Below are 24,569 nucleotides of genomic sequence, written 5' to 3'. Positions count from 1 at the left end.
AGCCATGGAGCGCTTTAAAGGTGATCACCAACACCTTGAAGCGCACCCGGAAGTCTGTGTGTATATAGATGAGATAGAGATATCATTTATGATTATAAGCTGCCCAGAGTTCTCCTGTGGTAAGATGGGCAGCCAATTAATTTTATAAATAAATAAATAGAACCATTATCTATCAATTACTAAGTAATATAGAAATCAATTTTGAGTCAGGTATTTCAAACAATAAAGGGTATAATCTTTAACAGAAGAATTCATTTATTGTTATATAAGACACTTACCATTTTTTATTCAGACAGGAGTAATAAATATTGGTGATATACCCGTAGTTCCAAGTTTCTGCACTCTTATTAGTTTAGAAGTAAATTAACTGAAGCTATTTATTGAATGCCAAGAATTCTTTAAACATTCATTGCTACCTGTCTTGTACAATTTCACTTTCCTTTCTTTACACATTTCCTCTTCATATATGAATAGTCATATTTTAATGCATAATTACCAAAATGTGGGAATTTCAAAAGCATTTTAGTTCAAGGCTGGGATAGGGAATATTTTATTAATGAATTATAATGTGGGCAGTAATGTAGATAAATGATTCTTATTGCATGAATTTGTTTCTTTGTGAACATTTGTAGTCATTGTAGTCATTTGTACTAACATACCATTAGAGCACAGAATTATACTGAACATGAAATAAAATTAATCTACTTGTAAAAATGTAGATCTTAAAAAAAAATCAAGAAAAAAAATAGAAGTCTAATTGACTTTAAAAGCAAGCCCCTCCTGAATATTACTTGCATTGATGAAAGATTTGTAGAAGCAAGGCAGCATGTAGTAATTTTCATCAGTCTTGTTTTTTCTGGCCTTAGCATCAACGAGATCCTCGGCTGAATGAAATTTTATTTCCATTCTTTGATCCTAAAAGAGCGATGCAGATAATTGAAATATATGAACCAGATGAAGATTTGAAAAAGAAAGGTAAAAAGAAGAGGTGGATGTCAATCATTTCTGTTAAAAAGTTCAGTTGCTTTTTGTCAGCTACTCTGTACATAGGCCATCTTAACTTTTGTTTCATTGTAGGTTACATTGTAAAATGAGGGCCCAGATTGTTGGGGCAATATGTGATATACTGCTCAGAGAGTGCTGTAAAGCACTGTAGAATGATGTATGAGTCTAAGAGCTATACTTCAGGGTTTTTCAGTGTTGGCAACTTTAAGATGTGTGGACTTCAATTCCCCAACCAGCCACATGTCTTAAAGTTGCCAAGGTTGAGAAACACCAATATACTTTGTCCATCTTTTAAAAGAGTCTGTGAGGCATCCAGTTAGGCTATTGTTTTGCTGCCTGCACTGACTGTCAGTATACTGTATTTCCAATCTCCATTTAAAGTGCTGGTCTGGCTGTAATCTTTAAAGTCCTAAATGGCTTGTGATCCTAACCAATAGTTTTGTCTTGTATTGCAGATAACACTCTAAGCAGAGGGATAGATTGATTTGATTTCCAAACTGCCTTTTATTTCTATAACTGATCAAACATTTCTTGGCTAGGGGGCTTTAGAGGCAAATGGAGATGGATTGGTTTGTCCCATAATCCTGGGACATCTTGTATGTATCCTGCCCCTTTAAATGGGAAAATTGTCTTTGAGTAACTCTGGTTCTATTTCTAGGAAAGGCTGGATACCCTTCATAACATAATCAGGAATCAAGAAACCCCCCACTTGTCTTCTTCATCAAATTGCCATCTCAGATTAACGGAATGAACTAGGAGCCCAATTTTTGAATAATGATAAAGCCTGCATTCTAACATTGTGTATTGTTCATTTCAGGTGTCATGTCAAGTGATGGGTTTTGCCGGTACTTAATGTCTGATGAGAATGCTCCTGTCTTCCTTGACCGTTTAGAGCTCTATCAAGAGATGGAACAACCTCTGGCTCACTATTTTATTAGCTCTTCCCACAACACATATCTCACAGGAAGGCAGTTTGGTGGAAAATCATCAGTGGAGATGTACAGACAAGTCCTCTTGGCTGGATGCAGGTGAGATGTACTTAAGGGAGGCTAAAACTCTAATTCAGTGAATTTAATTTGCCATCAGATTTGATGATTGAGGGAATATGCATGCATATATATGTTAAAAACCTATTAATAGGATTTCTAGAAATATATTTCAATATCTTGAAAGAAATTATGGGACAAATAGCACAATAAGGATTATGTTTTTTAAACAACTATCTGAATGCTGATTCCTTTGATTATAGGTTATCAGCAAATAATAAATTATACTGAAGTCAGATGTATTTCATTTTTGTACATATAAACTATTTTAATTACCAGCAAATTAAATCTGATGAAACTGCAAGTTTAACTATGAAAATAGATTTGCATTTCTTAATTCCTTTCTTTCAGATTATGTGCAAAACAATAGCATATTTAAAATGAGTACTTACCAATAATTTGAGTAGAGCTATATTGTTCTTTATAACTTGACTGTTGTGACTACTGTGTTCCATCTTTCTCTCGCTTTGACTTCTAGGTGTATTGAACTTGACTGCTGGGATGGAAAAGGGGAAGACCAAGAACCAATAATAACACATGGAAAGGCCATGTGTACAGATATTCTGTTCAAAGTAACCAGTTCCTATGTGATTTTTATTTTCTTGTAAATTTGCCACAGATTCAGCTGTAATCTGTGGCATTATTTTTTTTAAACTTTAGCTAAATCTTCTCTCGCTCCCCCATGATTACATTGCTCATGTTTGAAATATTATTTGTTCTACAGTATAAAATTCATTATGATTCTGTTAGGTTTGATATTATTCTTGCTTGTCAATGAAAAAGGAAGATAAAAAACATTTTCTACGAATAAGGAATATTTGGCCTAGATAGTGACATTAGTGACATGTCATCTCTCTCCATATTTCATATTGAATATTCAGATGTCTTGCCTTTTGACACTTATTTCAACATTGGTGATAGGATACTTCCCTACTGTATTTGAGAGCAACATTTGCTTATGTAGCAGAAGGTCAGTATTGGTGTGCAAGCTCAGTAAAGCTCTGGGAGATCCACCATTGTCTTCTGGCATCTTTTATCTGAGATGGCTGCTTTACCTGGCCTAATGACAGGAGTGGCCTGAACACCATACCTCAACCACGTTCAGAAGTATGGAGAATTTTGTGAAACATGACATCCAGGTTTTATGATGCAGATCCCCAGAGAAAAGATTAAGCTCTTACTTTCTCTGTGAACATGTGTACTATATGTCCATGTTGAATGAGGCATTTCTCCTGTTTTTTTGGTATGCTCAAGAATGCTGTTGAATTTATTTTGTAATGTACACAAGACTATTTTGCTGTATTTTTAAAGGATGTGATTCAAGCCATTAAGGAAACAGCCTTTGTAACATCTGAGTATCCTGTCATCTTGTCCTTTGAAAATCACTGCAGGTATGTTATGGAGTGGTAAAGATCTTTCATACTGTATTTAATTGGTGTAGCAAAAGGGAATTTATGTTAAAAGTCAAAGTAGGAACACAATTACTAATGAAGTAATTCTAGTCACTGATAAATTTGAACTCACTCTTAAAATTTTTCTGCCATTACAAAGGTTATGTGTAACTTGTTTTACCATATAGCTGTAAACTGTATAAAACATATAACTGTTTTAAACTGTAATGTAATAACAATCTAATGCAGTTGAAAGACATTACATATTTCAGTTTCTGTTCAGTTTTATATTTTTGATTGATTAACAATAATATTTCTTTTCCAGCAAATATCAACAATACAAAATGTCAAAATACTGTGAAGATATTTTTGGAGATCTTCTCTTAAAGCAGCCACTAGAAACACATCCAGTAAGAGTCCCCAACTGTTATGTTTAAGTATTCTTGTAGAAATGTTTGGAAATTTGATGGTAAGAGTGATGCACTCACAGTGACTGGGTAACATACCATTTGAGTTCTGTTGCTGGTGTGTGGTTATTTTTTTTTGGCCACTTCAGTGTCCTCACATATTTTTCTAGAGCTCAGAGTTTCTTAATCAGATTTCAGGTAACACCTACTGTTTCATAACTCAAACTCCTTTGCTTTGTCAGCATTTTATATTTGAAACTCCTCATTCCTAGATATTTATAGAAGCCCTCGCCTTCCTGCCTTAGAAAGTAGTGCTTCAGGGAATACCTATTTTTACATGTGTTTTCCAATTATCAGTGGTATTTTTTTTTCCAGAAAAATTTTTATTATTATTTTTTTTAAACATAAAACATAAAATACATCTTTTTAGAGCAAGGGTTTGGTCCGGCATAAAATGAGTCCAATTATCAGTGGTATTTTAAAGCAGACTATCTCTTCCTGTGTAATGTTCAAAACACAGCTTGATGGTTTTGATGTGGGGGGAGGGCAAACATATCCTCTGTATGTATGATTTCATTGTTGTTATTGTAAGTTATCCTTTCTCATAGGCCTCAGTAAATCTTTGTAGTTTGATTTTTCTAAGTTTCTCACTTTTTCCATCTTAAAAATGTTCTGTTCAGTTTTTGCAATGCTTTGCAATTTTTTAGAAAAAAGTTCATGCAAAAGGGCAAATTTCATTTAAAATACGCTGTATTTTTTGGACTATAAGACGCACTTCCCCCACTCCCCCAAAATGGGTGGAAATGTCTGTGCACCTTATAGACCAAATACGGGCCTGTTTTTGGTCTACTGAGCCTTCCGCGCGTCCCTTTTTTGCCCTCCCCGGCCCCCAGAAGCACTCTGGAGGCCAAAAACAGGCCTCTGCAAAGTGCTTCTGTGGGCCGGGGAGGGCGAAAACAGGAGGCACGGAGGGTTCGGGAAGCCAAAAACAGGCCTGTGTCTGGCCTGCAAAGTGCTTCTGGGGGGCGGGGAGGGCGTGAATGGGACACACAGAGGCCAAAAACTATTTTTTTTTCTTGTTTTCCTCTTCTAAATTTTGGTGCGTCTTATAGTCCAATGTGTTTTATAGTCTGAAAAATACAGTACATTTCTGCAGATTTTGCCTCACATATATTCATCCAGTTGCTTAATATGTTTACACATATTCACACATATTTTTCTAAGTTATAGCATCAATTAAAATAAATAGCAAAAAATGCCATATCTTCGCCTCTTTAAGTGTTCATTTATGGTAATACCTGTGATTGATCCACATGACACTTAAATGCTAAAATCTCTGGCACTTAGCCAAGACTGGATGCAAACTAATCAAAAAAATTCTCAGTATTCTGGGTAAACTAGATGTCCTGGGATAGTCCTCCTTTATTGAGATGCAATATGAGTAAGGTATACAGGTAGTCCTCGACTTACAACCACAACTGAGCCCAAAATTTATGTTGTTAAGTGAGACATTTGTTAAGTGAGTTTTGCCCATTTTACGACCTTTCTAGCCACAGTTGTTAAGTGAATCATTGCAGTTGTTAAATTAGTAACACAATTAAGTGAATCTGGCTTCCCCATTGACTTTGCTTGTCAGGGGGTCACAAAAACTGTTCATATGCAACTCTCATAAATGTGAGTCAGTTGTCAAGCATCCAAATTTTGATCACATGATCGCGGGGATGCTGCAATGGTTGCAAGTGTGAAAAGTGGTCATAAGTCACTTTTTTCAGTGCCGTTGTAAAATTTCAATGGTCACTAAACAAACTGTTGTAAGTTGAGGACCACCTGTAGTATTCTATATTTAACCTGTCCATGTTTGCCATCCATATATAAAATATAATGAGGAAAAAGCTATCACCTGATTGGAAGAATCACAAAAATTTGCAAAAATGTAAGAAAACTTGCTATAAAAGATTCAGGAGGGGGAACAAGTGTTGAAGAAGCCCAGTGAAACGGGAAGGAAAGGAAATGGGATACAGAGGGAATGATAACTTAATCTTGAGCCATACAGAACTCTATATTGCAATACATTATTGTAGGATCTGTAGAGTGGATCAGTCCAAGCATATTAAAGGCTAGCAAAACCTGCTTATGAGCACCGCTTCCTAGAGGCATTTTTAATTCAAAGCAGTTTTATTTTAGTTTGTCATTTGGAAAACTACTAGGGCAGTGATGGCTAACCTTTTCTGGACTGAGTGTCCAAAGCGTGCATGCACACGTGCGAATGTGCGTGCGTGCACCTGAACCCCCCCAAATGCAATGTGCATGCCCCCCGCACATGTTCCCTGCCCCCTGTGCATGCGCGGCAGAGACCCGAAGACCAGTTTGCCGGTGGGAGGCGCACACGTATGTGCAGCAGAGCTGAACTGGGGCGACGGCTCGCATGCCTTCAGAGAAGGCACTGCGTGCCACCTCTGGCACCCGTGCCATAGTTTCGTCATCATGGTACTAGGGTGTATATGAGACCTGAAGCATAATAACCTAAGTTGTCAAATGCAAGAAGATAATATCCTAGGTGTCTTACAATACCCAGTTTTAAAGGGAGGAATGACTGTTCTTCCTTTAGGTGTCTGCATGCGTGCATAATTGCCACCACCATAATAATTGTGAGGAAAGCAGGAACAAAAGGCAGCAGGGAGTGTATTTCCTAATTATGCCTTCTTTTTGCCTTTCAGCTTGAACCAGGAAGGTCCTTGCCTGCCCCAAATGATCTGAGAAAAAAGATTCTTATTAAAAACAAAAGGTTGAAACCAGAAGTGGAAAAAAGTAAGTAGAGTGCATTTAAAACACCTAGTGTTTTAAATGAAAAAGCATCTATTGCTTAACTTGTGTGCTGGTAACCTCCATTGTTTCCTTATAATAGCACTTATACTGCACTGCAAACTATTTGTGAAGTCTTTAAAGGACATCTTCTAGAGAATCCTACATTTTAGATTCAAAGTTTTTGCTTTTAATTACTATCACTAGATGTATTGAATGTTTTTTTGCTTTCAATAAATATGGCCATTATGCTTATTGACAAGGTTGAAAGTTAGAATCCCAATTCCTCTGGAGGAAAGTTGCTGTAGCCTATTTGTATGCATATATTTATAAAATGTATATGCCTGCCCATCTTACATATATAAGTCTCATTAGCTAAAATCCAGTTTACTCTAGAGCACTAAATTAAAACTTCCATAAACAAAGCACAAAACAAACAAACCACATACTGTAATAGTAATACAGTAACTGAAATAACAAACTCAAACCACAAACCATACTTATACTGAACTCATCTAGCATCTTGGCTTGACATCTGGGGAAAAGCCAGGTCTTCATTGGAGGACAAAAGAGCTTCCAGTTCTTAGGGGAAGGCTGCTCCATAGGGCAGGTGCCATCACAGAAAAAGCGTATCTCTAGGCCTGTAAGAAAACACTGACCTCCTAATACTGTTAAAGAATTGGTTTAGAGAATATTATTCCGATACCAGTAATGAGAAATTTACTCAGAAATAACAGGGTATACCAATGTCTTGTTAAGGAATACGTTGGAATTCAACTCTTATGCAATCCTTCCAAACTAAGTTTTACCTGAATTATTTTCCATAATTGGATTATAAAATTTTGTGGGGGGGTTTGTATGGATATGTACACATGTTTCTTTTAAATAGAACAGCTTGAAACTTTGAAAAGTATGATGGAAGCTGGTGAAACGGCTGCTCCTGTCAGCATCTTGGAAGATGATAATGAAGAGGAGATAGAAAGTGGTAAAGTGATTTTTTTTTTTTACTTGTCATATTTTTAAGTTCCTCTTGCTGATGTTTGCAGTGTATCAGGTGATAGCATGTTGGATTTGTTGCCTTAGAACGGATGGGGAACGATAGCCCCTTTATGACTTGTAGATTTCAATTCCCAGAATTCCTGAGCCAGCATAGGATATTTATTGTTTTCTTATAGCAGTCACTTGTACATTTATCTTTGGGTTCTGAATTTAAGATTATGTGCAGGAAGTACAGGCTATAATAAGGGGCAACATCTGTAGCACAGACATCATACCCCAATGCCTCCCAAAGCTTTTTCTGTAACCCTTGATACCCTTCTCAGCTTCAGGTTTCATAAATTACAACTGAACATAGTGGTTTTCAAACTAGATAGGTTGAGAGCGAATAGATTGAAGGAAGAGAAACTGTTTATGAAAAGTAGTGAATTGGCTTTAAAGTAAGTTATGAATGGGGACAACTTAAATTTAACATTTAACATTAAATTTAAACTAGGATTCATCCAGTTGCAAGCCCTTAGTGAACAGCATACCATCTGTCCTCCTGTGTGTTATTCTCTGCCTCTTTGTCTCTATCAGTTAGCAAACTAATTATTGGTGGTTAATTTATGCAGAGCTATAGAAGAAAATAGAGGATGAATCTTTAATACAGAAGGTTAAATCATGTTTTAACTGTCATTGGATTTGCATGAAGTGCAGCATGATCTCCCTTAATGAATGAAGGCTATCAATTAAGGAACCTTTCTGTTGCCTTTGGTTTGATATCTTTGATTTACTGCTTGGTTTGGTTTTTTGGTAATTTTTTGATCATTTTATTCCCTTTTGTATTGCTACATAGGGGAGCAAGAAGAGGAAGCACATCCAGAGTATAAATTTGGAAGTGAGCTTTCTGCAGATGACCTGAGCCAAAAAGAATCTGTAGCTAATCACATTAAAAAGGTAAGACAGTTTTTTTCACATATGTTTAATTAAAAGGTTTAGAGACAGCCAAGAGAACACGTTGTAGGTTAAAAAAATGTGTATGACATTTTAGAAGTTAATTTTAAATAACAAGCAGTATCAATTTATCCAGGCCAATTTATTGTTTTTTCAATAAAAGGCTGCACACCAGTCCTAGAAGATATTGTACAGCCTTCATACATATAATTTGAATTAAAGTTACAAAGGCAAGACCTGTCTTTCTTCTTTGATAGTTACTGCTGAAGGACTAAAGTGCTAGGAGTTTATTGTCTCTTGAGTTATTGGTGCCTGTACTGAATAATTTCTCACTGATACTGGGAGTAGTAAAAAGCAAGGAATGGGACCACTCATCTTTGTCCCGTGGCGAGTTGGTGGTGATGAGTTGGCCCATGGTGAGTTGATCATGGCAAGTTGGCTGTGGCAAGTTATCCTAGACCCTAAAAAGCAAGTGTCTGGAAAATAGCAAAAGAAACAATCTAAAGGGCCAAATTTGAGATAATAGTAGGAGACTATATAGAAGTTCTTCTTACTGGAAGAAAGAAGAAGTAATAATTCTGTCTGAGACTGGGACAGCTTCCTCTTCCATCCAAGGACCACAGATTCTTTGTTAAGAGAACATTCCATGGGATATCTAATATTTTTTTCTTGTAGAATGTTAACAGTATTCCAACATCAAATTCTGCTCGTGCAAGGAAACATTTTTAATTCTGAACTACTTTATAACTTTGCTCCTGCCGGAATTCTGGCGTCTTCCTTCTTATATAGATGTTTTCTTGGTTTTATCTGGGGAGCTGTCCAAGCAGAATATTTGCTTGTTGCCAGCTGGCTTTTGTCCAACTTTTAAAAAAAGCAAAACCTCTTGGATTGCTGATTCAAAAGTTCTAATATCTCAGTTGCTTTTTCTTTGTTTCCTTTGGAATTTCAATTTTGATATAATTAAGACCCACCCTTATGTCATATTATGTTTCTAGTTACTTAATGAGCTACTTCCCTCCATTTAGTCACTATGTGCTTCATTGTAATCTGGGCTGACTGGTTTGCCTTCAGAATCCAGTTATGTGGTATGTAAGCAAAAAAGCATCTTGCAGTGTTACCTCAGGTTTTTCATCGTTAATATCAAAGATAGAATTGTATGTATTTTCAGTACCCATTTACCCAACATGCAGAACTCAATATTGAACAATTTTAGAATCATGAAAATTGATTGCAGTGGGATATAAATTCAGCAAATCAATTCCCTGAGCAAACAAGATTTTTTTCCCCCACCAGTAACAGGTCTTTTAAAAATAAATACTGAGCAACTTCAGTTCACTTGTTTTAAATCTAGAAGTATCCATTATCTAGACTGGACTTCCAACCATATCATAATTCCTGATCCTTTTTTCCCCCTCCTTTCTGATCAGAAGGTCTTCGCTTTGGCATCTTTATCAACCATGTTGTTTTTGAATAGAAACGGCAACTGCATATAAACAGTGGAAAGGATATATTTAACAGACCTGCCCAAAGTATTCCCTCTCTCCGCATTTGAGTTTTGAGTGTGTGATTTTGCAACAACTTTGGATAATATCTATATTTTTCCCCATATAGGCTGTGGACGATTCTGAACAAGAAAACAATAAAAAGGTGACCCATGAGATATTTTTCATAGCTTCTACATTTTTAATTTTCTGTTTTTAATAAAACTGCTTTGTAAACTGTATTTTTAATGTGCTGCATCATTACCTCTTTATTTGGCTAGTATTAAGGATTCAGTAGCTGTATTGCAGTATCTTTTTCTTTAGAGAATAGAGGAAGTCGTAACACCTGCCCTTACCTACACTCCAACATAAAAGGTTCCTGAATGATGGAAGGCCTGCATGAGTTTGGTTTCCCAGCTATATAGATGTCTACATAGACATACAGTAATCAGTCAGTCTGGCTCCCCTTTCATTTATCCATGTTCCCTTCTACTTTCGCATTATTTTTCTTTTCCTTTTCTTTGGCTGGGATTGCATGTGAAATGTTCTTCTGAAAATGCTTCACTTGGATCTCTTTTTTCCCCCATTCCTCTTCTCCATATTTGTCTTCTCGTTCAATATTTTGACTCCTGGGCCTACAGAGTATTTCTTCCCCTCTTTTATGGAGCGGTGCCTGTTTTAAAGAGGCAGTTGAGTTTACAACTCTGGCATCCTTTAACTGGCCTAGCAATAGGCCAGCATTATTGTCCTTGTTTTGTACGAAAACACTGACCTTCCATGGCCTGGATTTGTATTACTTCAAGGGGCATAAAGACATGCAGATACCAGGAGAAATATTTGGAAAAAATATGATATTAAAATGTGAAAGTTGTTTTTTTTTTCATTGTATATTTCCCCTATCTAGAAGAATATGGGCTGATGAACAGATTTCAGTTTGTTTTATGGGCTTTGATCACTATCTTTTCCCTTGCAATAAAAATATCACATATATGTAATTATTCTTCTGACAGAGGATAAAGTTCTCATTTGTTACTCATTTATTATCTCTGGGCAACTATAAAAATATTCAATAGCAAGTTTATGATATTTTTTTGAAAAGATATTTTATTAGGGAAAGGAAGGCAAAATTTTGGACTATTAAAATTGTAATTGGGGGAGGGAGAGTGAATTGGAGACAAAATTGTTGCTACTTAAAACTATCTTTATCTGAAGAACTTAAGAGGTAGAATTCATCATAGAATATGTCTCTAACATTTATTGTGAAAAAGCTTCCAGATTGTTTCCATCGTTGAATTATGAAATGGGCAAGTTAACAGTTTTTATTGATGATTAAATTTATATAGTTGCCCATCTATATATGCCATGGTTCTGGGCATCTTACAAAATTAAAGTTGTCTATGGAGATTGCCATGTATGTATGTATGTATGTATGTATGTATGTATGTATTGCTGGCTATTAACATTGAGGGATCAGTCAATTGGTTTCAGACATACTGATTCATATGAAGAAATCAGTGCCCATCATCTGAGTTTCTCTCATTCCTTACATGATTAAAAAAAATCATGACAAGTTACATCACCTCTTGCATATGCAAGAGTGTCAACCCTTCCTGGATTATTTCATAACCTGAACATTTCTGCAAATACTTATGCAAACCCCTGTAAGGTTACATTTGCGAGTTGCTAAAATTCTGTGAATTCAACCCTTGTAAGCCGAGATATGAAGGTTGTATATTATATTGTAATATATCTGTAATATAAGCAAGACATTAACACAGCTTCTGTTCTTGCAGTGTCAATATCTTGCTTATACCCATTCTACCCATTGTTCGGAGTTCTGCTATGTAAATCCAGCTATACTTTGGATAAAATGTCCTCTTTCATTATCATAGGAAGCAACAACAATTGTTCTTCAGAATATTGAGTAATATCTTGGGACAGTGAAAGCAGAATCTCCTTTACTATTTTGGTGGTAAAAAGTCTATTACATAGACTCCTTTGGATGCATGCAGGGTCTCTGAAATATCTGGAGAATTCTGAGAACTGAAGTCTCTCAGAAGGAGACTTGAAGAAGCTTGTTGAAGAAGGCTGTCTTAGAAGAGCATAGTGCATGTGCCCTTCTATTTTTTTTTGTTCAAGCTGGTGGAAAGTGGAAAGTGGTAGTAGATCATTGTTTCTGCGCTTTTCTATATTCTTCTCCTAATCTGAGGAGAAGGAGGAGGAGAAGAAGAGTATGTGACCACCATTAGATGCCAGGGGTCTTAAAGAATGGGCCAGAAAAGAATGGCCAGCATTCCATATTCTTGGCTGGAAGAAAGCTCTGTTTTATGGGAAGGCATGTGCTTCCCTGGAATATGTGTCCAAGTAGCAATGTCCTGCTGCATAAATACAGGCAAAATTGCAGAGGACATTTCGGTTTAAGCCTGTTTCGATATCTCTGGGGTTTCTTCACTTTTTTTTTCTTCCTGATTAAAATTAAAAGTAGGCTTTGAATTAAATGCTGATCTGCATTTTAAAAATGCGTCATTAGTTAACATTGTCCCTTTCTTCTCCTGAGAGTTATACTCCATCTTTTCCTCCTTTTTGCTCAAGCATGTCAAGGATGCATAATAATAAATGTTGCTGATAATAAATAAAAAAAATATGTTGCCCTGCATAACAGTATATTTATTTGAACACCCAACCCATATCTTTCTTCATTACAGGTAAACATGTGCATGCACTGACAAAAAAAATAAAGTAGGGTTCTTCTATGCCATTCTCATTCCGAGTGCCTCTTCTTTCCAATCATTCCCACTTGAACCAAGAGATGCTACCACCAATGGATGTGTTTGTTTCAATATACTTTCAGGGCGTGATAACTGCAGACGATGAACAAGCATGGATGGCTTCTTATAAATATGTAGGTGCCACAACTAATATACACCCGTACTTATCAACATTGATCAACTACGCTCAGCCTGTTAAATTTCAAGGTTTCAGTGTAGCAGAAGGTAACTTTAAAAGATTTTTTTAAAAAATAGGGGTTATTTTTTTCTTTATTGCCGTACCAGTAGTTATTTTTACAGGTAATCCTCAACGTACGACCCCAATTGAGCCCAAAATTTCTGCTGCTCAAGTGAAACATTTGTTAAGTGAGTTTTGCCCCATTTTACAACCTTTCTTGCCACCATTGTTAAGTGAATCACCGCAGTTGTTGTGTTAGTAACATGGCTGTTAAGCAAATCTGGCTTCCCCACTGACTTTGCTTGTCAGGAGGTCGCGAAAGGTGACCACATGACCCTGGGACACCACAACCGTCATAAATATGAGTCAGTTGCCAAGCGTCTGAATTTTGATCACGTAACCATGAGGATGCTGCAATGGTCATGTGGAAAAAGTCATGTCACTTTTTCCCATGCTGTTGTAACTTCAAACAGTCACTAAATGAACTATTGTAAGTCGAGGGCTACCTGTGTTCTTCCTCATTACTGTATATTATGTGATGCATGGCTTAAGGTAACGTTTCCTAATGTTTAGTGTTATCCTTTCTCCACTTGGGGGCAGCAGATTACAAAGAGAAAATTAACCAGCATTGGCACCCAACTAAAAGAATTTCCTCAGAACAGATTACTTTATTCTTTTGGCTTGACTTCAGTTTTCTGTCTTCCATTAAATGTGGCTATCTGACGTTTATTTGCGATGTTTATTCTTTTTCTGACTTAAAAACATTTTTTTAAAAAAAAAATCATGCTATTCTTGAGCTTAATTCATCATTTCTACATCATTTCTCGTCCCAATTAATCTGGCTGTCAGTTCTAGGAGATAAATATTGTTATTCCACATGTATACTTTATGTGGATTTCTGTAATTTCTTTGTTGGGCATATCTTTATCCTGAAGTTCAATTTCATTTTTGTAATAAATATATATTTTTAAAAATATACTCCCCTAACCAATTTTTCATTCTGAAAATTTTACAAAACAGATTTTATGGTTTTCTTTCTAGAACGCAACATTCACTACAACATGTCCTCTTTTAATGAGTCTGTCGGGTTGGGTTATTTGAAGACCCACGCAATTGAATTTGTGAAGTATCCTTTCACTGAGGCAGCTATAACGAGGCTCTTTGGTCTTAAGAAACAAGGAGGTAACTGCAACTAACAACACACGTTATTTTAATAAAACACAGTATAGTATGTACTTTGTGAAAAATGCCTCATGAATTAAAACATTTAAAAATTAAGATGTGAAGATGGGATCATTCTACCTCTTGGTTGCTTGGTTATTCCAATTTTCTTGACTAATAATACAGCTACAATAAACGGCAAATGAGTCGGATATACCCAAAGGGAGGCAGAGTGGATTCCAGCAATTACATGCCTCAAATTTTCTGGAACGCTGGATGCCAGATGGTCTCCCTTAACTATCAGACCCCAGGTAAGCAGACCTACCCACGGACTCTCAATCTCAGAGAATGGCAGCTTGAGTAGGAGCTTTCTGCCAGATGCTGTGATTTTTGCTCCTGGCATTGCTGGAGGATTCATTCACATGGTTAAATATAACAATATAAATCCAGCTAGGCAGACAATTAGATTGAAAACATTAAAACATATATCCACTATTTTTTGCATGTCTTCATACATCAACATAAAACTGTACAACAGATGATAGATATAGAGATAGATAGATAGATAGATAGATAGATAGATAGATAGATAGATAGATAGATAGATAGATAGATAGATAGATGGATAGATACAGTGGATGGATGGATGGATGATGATGGATAGATGACATTTCTAGGAATAATTTCTGAGTAAAAATATAAGGGACAATACCAGGAACTACAATTAAAACGTTGTTGTGTTATGTTGAGCCAGAAAACTTGTTTCTTTTCTTTCTATTGAGTGAAATAGAAAGTGGGGAAGCCAGTTGCTTCTCCACAAAGCAGAAATTATCACATTAATAGGTGTCACTTTTTTTGAGTTAAAGGTGTGCTGTTTCTTGTTGTTTGCCATGATGGGCAATAGAAAATACATCCTCGTGACTTGGTTCCACCAAAACATCAATGGGTTGATATTTAGAATCCACTGAAGAATCAGCAAAGTAACCATGTTAACTATCACCATATGGAAGATGGTTTGAGGTCTATCAGGTTCTATCACTGAACAATATAGCTCCTTATTCTTATTGGAAACATGTAGGGATTGCTAACCCAATATTGTAGTCCATTTTGACCAACCATGTCCACTATTGACCATTGTCCTAGTCCAGGGGTGGGACATTGTGGCTCTTTTATAACCTGTGGACTTCAACTCCCAGAATTCCCGAGACAGCTTGGCTGTCTCAGGAATTCTGGGAGTTGAAGTCCACAGGTTGTAAAAGAGCCACAATTGCCCACCCCTGGACTAGTCTATAAGACATTACTGTTCTCTTAACAAACCCGTACCTTCAGAATGGAGAGATAGATATGATAGAAAAGGGGATGCAGTCTTTTAATTACACCCTTTTACACCCTATTTCATGAACAACTGAAAGAACAGGAACTTATGATGAATATATTTTTCTACTGAAGTAGAAAACACATTCTTTATTTTCAAGGAATGCGTGGGATTAGCATTTTAACTAAACTGGCTATCCAGGATAAATTGTATTTTTTAGTTTAAAAAAACTATTCAGATAGGTATTGCTCAGTAATAAGATTTAAACTATTTTTACCTCTTCACAGATCTAGCAATGCAGTTGAATCAGGGGAAATTTGAGTATAACGGGTCTTGTGGGTAAGTAACAATATTTAATAGCTGCCATTATATAGAACAATGTCACTTTTAATTATGTGCTGTAAATGAAAAACAGGCCGTAGAAATTCAGCCTGATTCTTTTATGAAAAATCAGGCTCCCCTTCTGTCTCTGAAGGGGAGGAGAGGGGGAGGAGCAAGAGAGAAACCACAATTTGGAAATAAAAGGGTAAGGTACCTTTCAAAAGAAATACAAGATGTAATATAACTTTGCCTTTGTATCTTTTGGAAAGGGATCCCAAGCCTGAAATATAACTAAGTGGGAAGGACAGAAGAGTTCATGCCAATAATTCTGAGTTTTTAATGTAACATTCTTGAAATATATAACTTAGTTCCCAAATTGTGTGCTAATTTCTTCATTGATTAATTTAAAAAATGCCCCACCTGTAAATTAACGAAGGCAACATAGAACCTTCCAGATTACTTGGAAGTTTATCAGAACTTCTCCGAGAGTGATACGGCTGCTCTCTAAATTTCAAAAATAATTATGAATAATTAAATAGGTTTCTTCATTGCCTCATTGCAAATTCTGTGTATATCACTTCGTGGGTGTACATTCCATTTTCCAAAAGGAGAGATTGTGTATCTTTATATATGGAAGAACTGGAAAAAACTGTGAATTTGTGAAGAACTATGGAAATGAACTGTGAATTGGGACTCATATTCTTGGCATGAGACTTTCCCACTGAGTTTAGTATATATACAACAAATGCATTTTATACATTGTGGGAAGAAAAGGGAGGAAGGAAAAAGGAAAAGAATAACTGTAAACTAACTAGACCAGAAACTAGAACTTATACTGGAACACAATCCCCGTGAATATTAAGGAATTACCTTTGTTTCCTTTTGATGTAGCAGCTGGTGTTTTGTTGTTGTTGTTTTGTCATTTGCTGTACAACAGAATTCCACAATCAGAAGTTTGCATTGAATTTTTGAATCAGAGCAGGGCAGGTTAGAATCATCCACCTTGTCCAGACTAAAGAAAAAATAAGGCCTTGGTCAAAATGGCTAGGGTTCATTTCCACCAAGTCTTTGTGTCCCAAAAGATATTGGGTTTGTGATTATCATTGTCACAATCACAAATGTGGTTGTCAAAGTGATCATCATTGTCATAGTGAATAGAATTTTCACTGAGTTAGAGTTCTCATCACCACAAAAGACACATTTAGTAGTTCCGGTGGCTGGAAAAAGTTTTACTGCATACGTCTTTTCATGTCATAAAAGGGAGGAAAATAGATTCTAGTTTTAAAATTCTCTAGCCTGGGAAATAGCCACAGATGACTTATATTGACTTATATTTCACCAAATGATATGCAGCAGGGAAAATAGATACCATATTGAAGTGGTTAAATTATTCAGCCAAACGTTGAGTTGAAAATCTTGTCATATGCTTATTTAGTTACCTATATTAACGTAAGTTTCCATGTGTAAGTTGATTTAAAAATTTCTTAAAGGAAATGTTTCAGATGGGTTGAATGCATGTGATGTATTATCTCATTCTGATTACTGTAGGGGTTTTTTTCACCGTTCAGTGAGTAAAGTCTAGATTTTTTTATCTTGAATATACATTCCAAAAACAATACTTTTCCATGATTATTTATTTTCAGTTGATTATATGCTTTCTACGCATAACTTGTAAAGTAACTAATAACAATAATCGCATTTAATTTAAAAGGGATTAAAAGGAAAGTTTTATCTAAATGTGTGTTTTGATTTTTTTTTTTTTAAGTTATCTTCTTAAACCAGATTTCATGCGGCGGCCTGATCGGACATTTGACCCTTTTTCTGAGACTCCTGTGGATGGTGTTATTGCAGCAACTTGTTCTGTGCAGGTAGGAAGCATCTAGAGCTATGCAGCCTAGAAAAGGGAATGTTTGAAATATGCTACTTCAGATACCTGAAGCTGCTTTAACATATAAAGTAAGGACTACAGGTCATAAATGATTGAAATAAGTATGAGATGTTTTATATATATATAAGAATAACACTAAACATTGATTATACACTTGAATGTATTAAATTTCTCATTGGACTGAACATTTTTATGCTTCCATTTCAAGGTCATATCTGGTCAGTTTTTATCAGACAAAAAAATTGGCACTTATGTAGAGGTGGATATGTATGGCCTTCCCACTGACACGATACGTAAGGAATTCCGAACACGGATGGTGATGAACAATGGCTTAAATCCTGTTTACAACGAAGAATGCTTTGTGTTCCGAAAGGTATGTATTTCAGATGCTTGAGAATGCCTTTGAGTTTTTATGAATAACACTTTGCCTCAACACTTTTCCTGAACAAGAAACCTTTAGGAAAAGATCCACCAATCTGATGTCCCCTCAACAGCGTTGAGTAGAACACTCCCCAAATGCTCAGCTAAAATCTCAATTCTAGGCATTGCAGGCACATCACTTCAGTGAAACAATGATTTGGGAAAGGCTGATTTAGGAGACCAGGTCTTGCTAGCGCTTTCCCTTCATCCACCATGATACACTTTTTGTCATGGGATAGAGTTAACTAAATCTGGATTTTTTTTTTAAAGGGAAACACTTATAGCTATCACATGATTTTTATTTTTCTGTTTGGCTTTTCCCTCTTCTTGCTTCCTCCTCCTCCTCTTCTTCCTCCCTCTTGGAGGAACAGCCTCGTTCGTGGCTATGGCTATGCCTGTGTTCCAGGTATGCAGTCTGCTCAGAATGAGCTCCGGCTGGGGAACCTCTGCCTTCCTTGGAGATTACAACTTCTTCCCTGCCCTGGCAGTGGCTGCTATCTTGCACTGTTCCTTCAGCCAAGAGGGCAGGTGAGACCCTGCATCCAAAGCTAAGGTCAATGTCATTACATGGATTCAGTCAGGGGGTGCTGCCTCCGTGTCTGAGGCTGGCTCCCTCGTCCTGTCTACGTCGTGTATATTTCTTCTCTTTTCCACCACAAGCTTTCTAGACACCATTTGGAGAAAAGTAGTCTTTTTTTTAAAAAAATGCTTCTGGGGGTGAGTTTACTTGTGCCATTTTACAAAACAGTCCCATCACCATAGTTGCAAGGGGCAGTGTTTTCTTGCATATTCTTAGTCTGGCTTTAAGTCTGCACCAGAACAAAGTGGTACAGTGAACATTTTGGCTTATGTGAAAATGGCAAAATCCTGTGTTTGGAATCATGAATACGGGACTTGAAAATATTATTAGCCCTGTACTGATCTGTGGTGCAGCCAAATTTGGAAATCATGCACCAGTCTGAATATTAGAGATCCAAAAGGGCTACCCAAATGACAATGGAGACTCTTTCCCTCTGAAGACAGCTTTGGGGAGGTTTTAAAGGTTAGAAACAAGGCAAGTCAGAGGTGACAGATTTGCAGAATTATGCCTGGTGCAGAGAAAATGGTCAGAGATGTTTTTCTCTTTACTCAGTATTAACCACTAGGGTCATCTAATGATAACACATGATAGGAGATTCATAAGAAATACGGGACTTTTCTACGCAATGCTTAATTAAACTCTAACCTGTTATCATAAGATGTCGTAAATGCCAATAAATTGAACAGCTTTAAAAGGAAATTAAGCAAAATTCATGGAGGACAAAGCTACTGACAGCTAGTAACCATGAGGCCTGTATATTATTGATAGCGATGCAGGCAGTAAGCCTCTCAATATCATTTGCAGTCTTCTGGTTTCCCCATAGATTTTAACAGTTCAACAATATTGAACTAGAGAGAATTTGGGGCTTCTCTTAATTTTCTTTCCTATAAGGCATGTATACACTTTCTGTACCACTTTGTGATAAAATTGGATATTACTTTTGTAGAAGAGCTTTTTGCAAATGAAAATAACTTGTCTAATCTTGTTATTAACCCAGCAAGGGATTTTTTCTTTAATAAGGGGACTTTTCAAATGTGTATCTTCTATGCAAGCATGCAAATCTCATTTCATTCTGAAGAAATGCCAGGTTCAGTAAAACACGGTTAAGCTGCACTATGGTTAAACTGTACCATGTTGCTTGCACGTACATAATCATTAGCCCCTGAAATTACGTATAAAGATTTGTCAAAATGCACATGCAGATTCACTCTTAAGGGCAATCTCTGGTGTCTGTATTTTTTTCTATACCATTCTACTTTAATTTTTTTTTTTGTCAACTAAAGTTTATCCAGAAGTGTGTACGTTAATGGTGCCGTCATGACAGTGTCTTCTATCCTTTTACCTGTTCTGTTGTCTAGAATGCAGAACAATTGCCTGCTTTTTTTTCTTTGTGATGTACATTTCTGGCTAGTATCATGCCTATTTTAGTTATGGTTGGGGGACAAATATAAAGCATCATAGTAGCATGACCCAAGTTTTATGCAACCGATACATAACCTAATAACATTTGAAATATATCAGAAAAATTGCACAGCCCAAAGCCTTCATATTAGGAGAATTGTGTAATACGGTCAAGTTAGGATTGATTGTTTGTTAATTACTTAGCATGAATCTCATGCAAAAACTTAGCAGGTGCAGGTAGTCCTGGATTTACAACAATTCATTTAGTGACTGTTCAAAGTTACCACATCACTGAAAAAGGTGACTTACAACCATTTTTCACAGTTACAACTGTTGCAGCAGCCCCGTGATCACATGATCAAAATGCCACCGCTTGGCTACTGGTTCATATTTATGACCATTGCAGAGTCCTGGGGTCATGTGATCCACCACATGTGACCTTCTGACAAGCAAAGTCAATGGGGAAATCAGACTCACTTATCAGCTGCAGTGATTCACTTAACAACTGTGGCAAAAAAGATCATAAAATGAGACAAAATTCACTTAACAACTGTCTCACTTAGCAACATAGATTTTGGGCTAAATTGTGATCATAAGTCCAGGACCACCTATAATGTGTAAATTGTGTTTTATTGTCCACCTATTTTTTTTTACAAAAAATAAAACTACTGCTGTCGTAATACATATTCTGTGTTGTTATTCTTCTGTGAGCTATTACTCAGTTGTGATATGATATTTTAGTATTTATGTTGGGTCAGTCTTGAGCTATACTTAACTATGCATGCTAGTTGGTATATTTCCTATTAATTGCCAAATAATAGCCTAGTCCTCTGAGGCTTTTTGTAATTGCAGAATTCAAAAATTAGACAAGGCTACCTAAATACCATTGAATCTTTCCTTTAACAGGCAGCCAAGAGAAGGGATTGCTTATATTTTGGAAATGTATATATCAAAAAAATAAAAGGTGAATAACTTAAGTATAGAAAATAGCAGCTTCTAAGGAAAAATGCTTTAAAGAGCCTTATGATACAGAATATTTTAATATAGCATTTAATATACATATCCTTAGAAATCTTTTTAATCCTTTTAAGGTATTTTACTTGCAATTTGAGATTATTATCACATACAGTCTTGGCAGAAGCTACTACCAATTTTTCCTCATTCAGATAATTTTGCATTTGCTCTAACTAAACTAACAAAGTATTTTGAGATGTCTCATTCTTGCTATGGAATGATGCCTGAAGGGACCAAGCTATGATACAATGCCAGCACTAATTATTTGCATTAGCTAGGGAAAAAAATGATTTTCTTGTGTTCCATCGATGGAATCCTGGTGTTACAATGCATTAAGCAATGGTCTTTTTTTATTTCTCATAATTTGTTCGGCAAGAAAGCAATGATTCTGTTAGTAGAATCTATGGGACAAAAGAAGATTAACTTGTTTGCATTGTCCCCTGCAATTTGAGAAGTAGAAAAGACCTATATCCACTTACAATCAGCATTGGTGCAACTTGGATAAATGCTGTGAAACTCCATGCTACCTTTTATAAAATCACATACAGATGAGCACTTTTTGCTGTTAGTTTTGGTGAAGTCACACAATGTGGTGGTAGAGAGCTATTTAAAAAGAAATTCCTCCTAAAGTTTCCTCCTTATTTGGAAACAAAAGTTGGGGATCACTTTTCTTTATAACCTTGTTTATCTTAATCTTTTTTTGGGGGGGATTAGAGAGTTTAGAACGTTGGGTGTAAACATTTGGGGAGGAAAGTAGGATTGTAATTCTATTATGATTAAAAAATGCTAGCCTTTAGTATAGTACTATGAGGAGCTTTAAACATTGTTTTTCCACTAATAGCATGGTAAGCCTGAGTCTCCCTGAGAGTAGGTAGCTAAATTTGATAAATAAGTAAATTCCAATTCTTCATGTGGGCAATATTTGATTGCCCAATGTTAGAAACATTGTCCCTCATGGGAACTTTGGAGCTCCCTGAGCTTGAGTGTTGGCTTGCAGACTTTTTATTACCCGACTAGGTAACTTCAGCAGTGCGAGTGAGTGTGTAATTTGCTCCCTATGCACGTGCAGTAGCTTGCCCTGCCATTGTTAGTGGAGGTGTGGTTTTCTGCTTGGCAGTTACTTGATTAGGGTATTTCTGTTTGATCATTTAGCAATAGCAATAGCAATAGCACTTAGACTTACTGTATATGCCGCTTCACAGTGCTTTACAGCCTTCTCTAAGTGATTTTACAGAGTCAGCATATTGCCCCCAATAATCTGTATTCTCATTTTACCAACCTCGGAAGGATGGAAGGCTGAGACAAACTTGAGCCTGGTGAAATTCGAACTGCTAAACTGCAGGCAAACAGTAGTCAGAGAAGTAACCTGCAGTACTGTATTCTGCGCCACCGCGGCTCCCTACCTGGTATTATTCCCTGCTTATCTGCATATTGGCTGCTAGAGAATATATTCTGGTCTTTGTGTTTCCTTCTGCTACTATATAAATAAGGAGGAAACCCGAGACCCTTCGTGCTGTTATATTACTTAGTTGGGTATAAAATGTCTGCAAGCTAACAACCAAGTTCAGAGAGCACCAAGGACTCCATAGTTCAACCTTGAATTATACATATTCTCTTCTATTGGAACATTATCTCTTTCCTGCATGAGAATCCTTCAGACTTTGTTTGCCTGCTAAGGTGATATAAGAAAAAAAAATGTTTTTGGCCATCGAAGATTATATTTCTGTGCATGACACAGATGAATTGCATAGCTAGTAAAAATGTAGATATTTTGGAATGGGAACCTCTTTGGAGAAAGCAACTCTGTGCTACTAAAATAGTACTGAGTAACCTCCATCCTTTGAAGATTCATTTATTCTAATCACTTGCTATTAATTTTTATTCTTCTAAATTTCTGGAGTTTTCATTTTTAGAAAGAAAAATAAACTAACAGAATTAAATAACGTTGATTGGCTATTTTTAGAGGCAGAAATCAATATCCACTACTAATATATTCTGTGTAACAACACATAGTGCCACCTAAGACATCGTTCAAGAAAGCCTAATAATATTGTAAATATGTAATCAAACATCCCTTTGAGGCAACCTGGTTCCAGATGGGATTTCTTCCAACGATTACAAGGCAGGAATGTACTGTCTGATGAGCCTGAATAACCACTTTTATTCTGGGGTTTCTTAGGTGATTCTACCAGATCTTGCAGTCTTGAGGATAGCAGTTTATGACGACAACAATAAGTTGATTGGTCAAAGGATATTGCCGCTGGATGGGCTTCAGGCAGGCTATCGACACATTTCCCTTCGAAATGAAGGCAACAAGCCATTGTCTCTGCCAACGGTTTTCTGCAACATTGTACTTAAAACTTATGTGCCTGATGGTTTTGGAGGTAAATGCTTAAATCATATATTTTATATGGAGAGAATTAATCGGGAAGGATTATGGACATTTTACAGCACAATTCATAAATCATAATAATAAATCATAAATCATAATGGTGCATAAAACCACCAGCGTGCCTACCGTCCCTGTTTTAATGTCTCCTCTACTTGTATTTATTTTATGTATTCAATTCATGCTTATACTTATATGTATTACCTAATAAGTTCTTGACAAATAAATAAAATAAACTAGGCCCTATCAATCTTCAGCCCACTTTTTATGCCTTTCAGCCAGGCTGACAAAAATGGATAATGCATTCCCACCTATTGAAGTGGGAAGGTCACAGAAACTTTATGCAAGTATTAAAATAAGCTTAACATGTTTTAAAAATTCATACTCATGCACACCCTCTGTCATCCTCCCCAACTTTCCAGCAGAGTATCTTAGCTCAGCCTAAAATATGATGTAGTTCCATCTGCTTTATATTTTTCCTGCAGTTACTGTAGCTCTTGCCCCCACAAAGATAATTACCTAACCATCCAAGAATCTTGAATATTTCTTAGGCATGTGCTGAAAATAATGGGAAAAGTTTGCAATGAATCTGGGAACTTATCACATTTTTTTCCCCAGTTCCATTGAAATGAGTGCAGGTTAAGCCTTTTTAGTAGATTAAAGTTGGAAATGAAAGATAGGTCTCTGAAAGTGCCCTTTCTAAGAGGCATGCTTCCCATTAGTTTTTTGGCATGTGGGAAACAGAATTTGCCTATATTGCTATTTTGCTATTTGTTTGAGATGGGTGGCCATACAAATTGATTGATTGATTGAATGAATGAATGAATGATGCTTCTAAGCTAAGGAATGCATTTCTTTGAAAGTTACAATTGGTCCCAATTTGATATGCTATTGGAAAGATTATCATTATCAGATGGCATTAAGACAACTGATAAAATCCTGTTTGGTGATCTTCAGGGCTTCCCATATTTCATTAAACCAAGGAAAGACATATCCTGGCTTTTTTTTTTAAGTAATGATATGAATGTCACCAATATAGGGAACGCTTGTCCTTGAAAAATTATTGGGGA

The 24,569-nt window shown here is 36.3% G+C and overlaps 1 protein-coding gene across 18 annotated transcripts in view; it reads left to right on the top strand.

Moving 5' to 3' along the window:
• The window catches only part of PLCB4 (phospholipase C beta 4), a 180,682-nt gene that overhangs the window by 128,499 nt on the left and 27,614 nt on the right, over positions 1-24,569 (top strand). For 14 of the 18 annotated variants that reach the window (XR_015731278.1, XR_015731277.1, XM_034432356.2 and 11 more), the window contains 16 exons: positions 867-975; positions 1,823-2,033; positions 2,530-2,623; positions 3,363-3,442; positions 3,768-3,852; positions 6,567-6,657; positions 7,541-7,636; positions 8,486-8,586; positions 10,195-10,230; positions 12,916-13,057; positions 14,052-14,136; positions 14,358-14,482; positions 15,774-15,825; positions 17,573-17,675; positions 17,904-18,068; positions 23,290-23,494. Coding sequence is in view for 16 of the 18 variants with exons in the window: in XM_034432356.2 (XP_034288247.2) it covers positions 867-975; positions 1,823-2,033; positions 2,530-2,623; positions 3,363-3,442; positions 3,768-3,852; positions 6,567-6,657; positions 7,541-7,636; positions 8,486-8,586; positions 10,195-10,230; positions 12,916-13,057; positions 14,052-14,136; positions 14,358-14,482; positions 15,774-15,825; positions 17,573-17,675; positions 17,904-18,068; positions 23,290-23,494 (1,780 nt within the window). In the remaining 2 variants the exon portion in view is untranslated. The remainder of the gene's footprint in view (positions 1-866; positions 976-1,822; positions 2,034-2,529; positions 2,624-3,362; positions 3,443-3,767; positions 3,853-6,566; positions 6,658-7,540; positions 7,637-8,485; positions 8,587-10,194; positions 10,231-12,915; positions 13,058-14,051; positions 14,137-14,357; positions 14,483-15,773; positions 15,826-17,572; positions 17,676-17,903; positions 18,069-23,289; positions 23,495-24,569) is intronic. The other 4 variants (XM_087882318.1, XM_087882322.1, XM_087882320.1 and 1 more) reach the window with 1 other exon arrangement.

This window comes from Pantherophis guttatus, chromosome 1 (genome assembly GCF_059756535.1).
Source record: "Pantherophis guttatus breed Tessera chromosome 1, ASM5975653v1, whole genome shotgun sequence".
Taxonomy (NCBI): Eukaryota; Metazoa; Chordata; class Lepidosauria; order Squamata; family Colubridae; genus Pantherophis; species Pantherophis guttatus.
The sequence above is the reverse complement of the archived record's forward strand: the minus strand, read 5'-3'. Positions and strand labels throughout refer to the sequence as shown.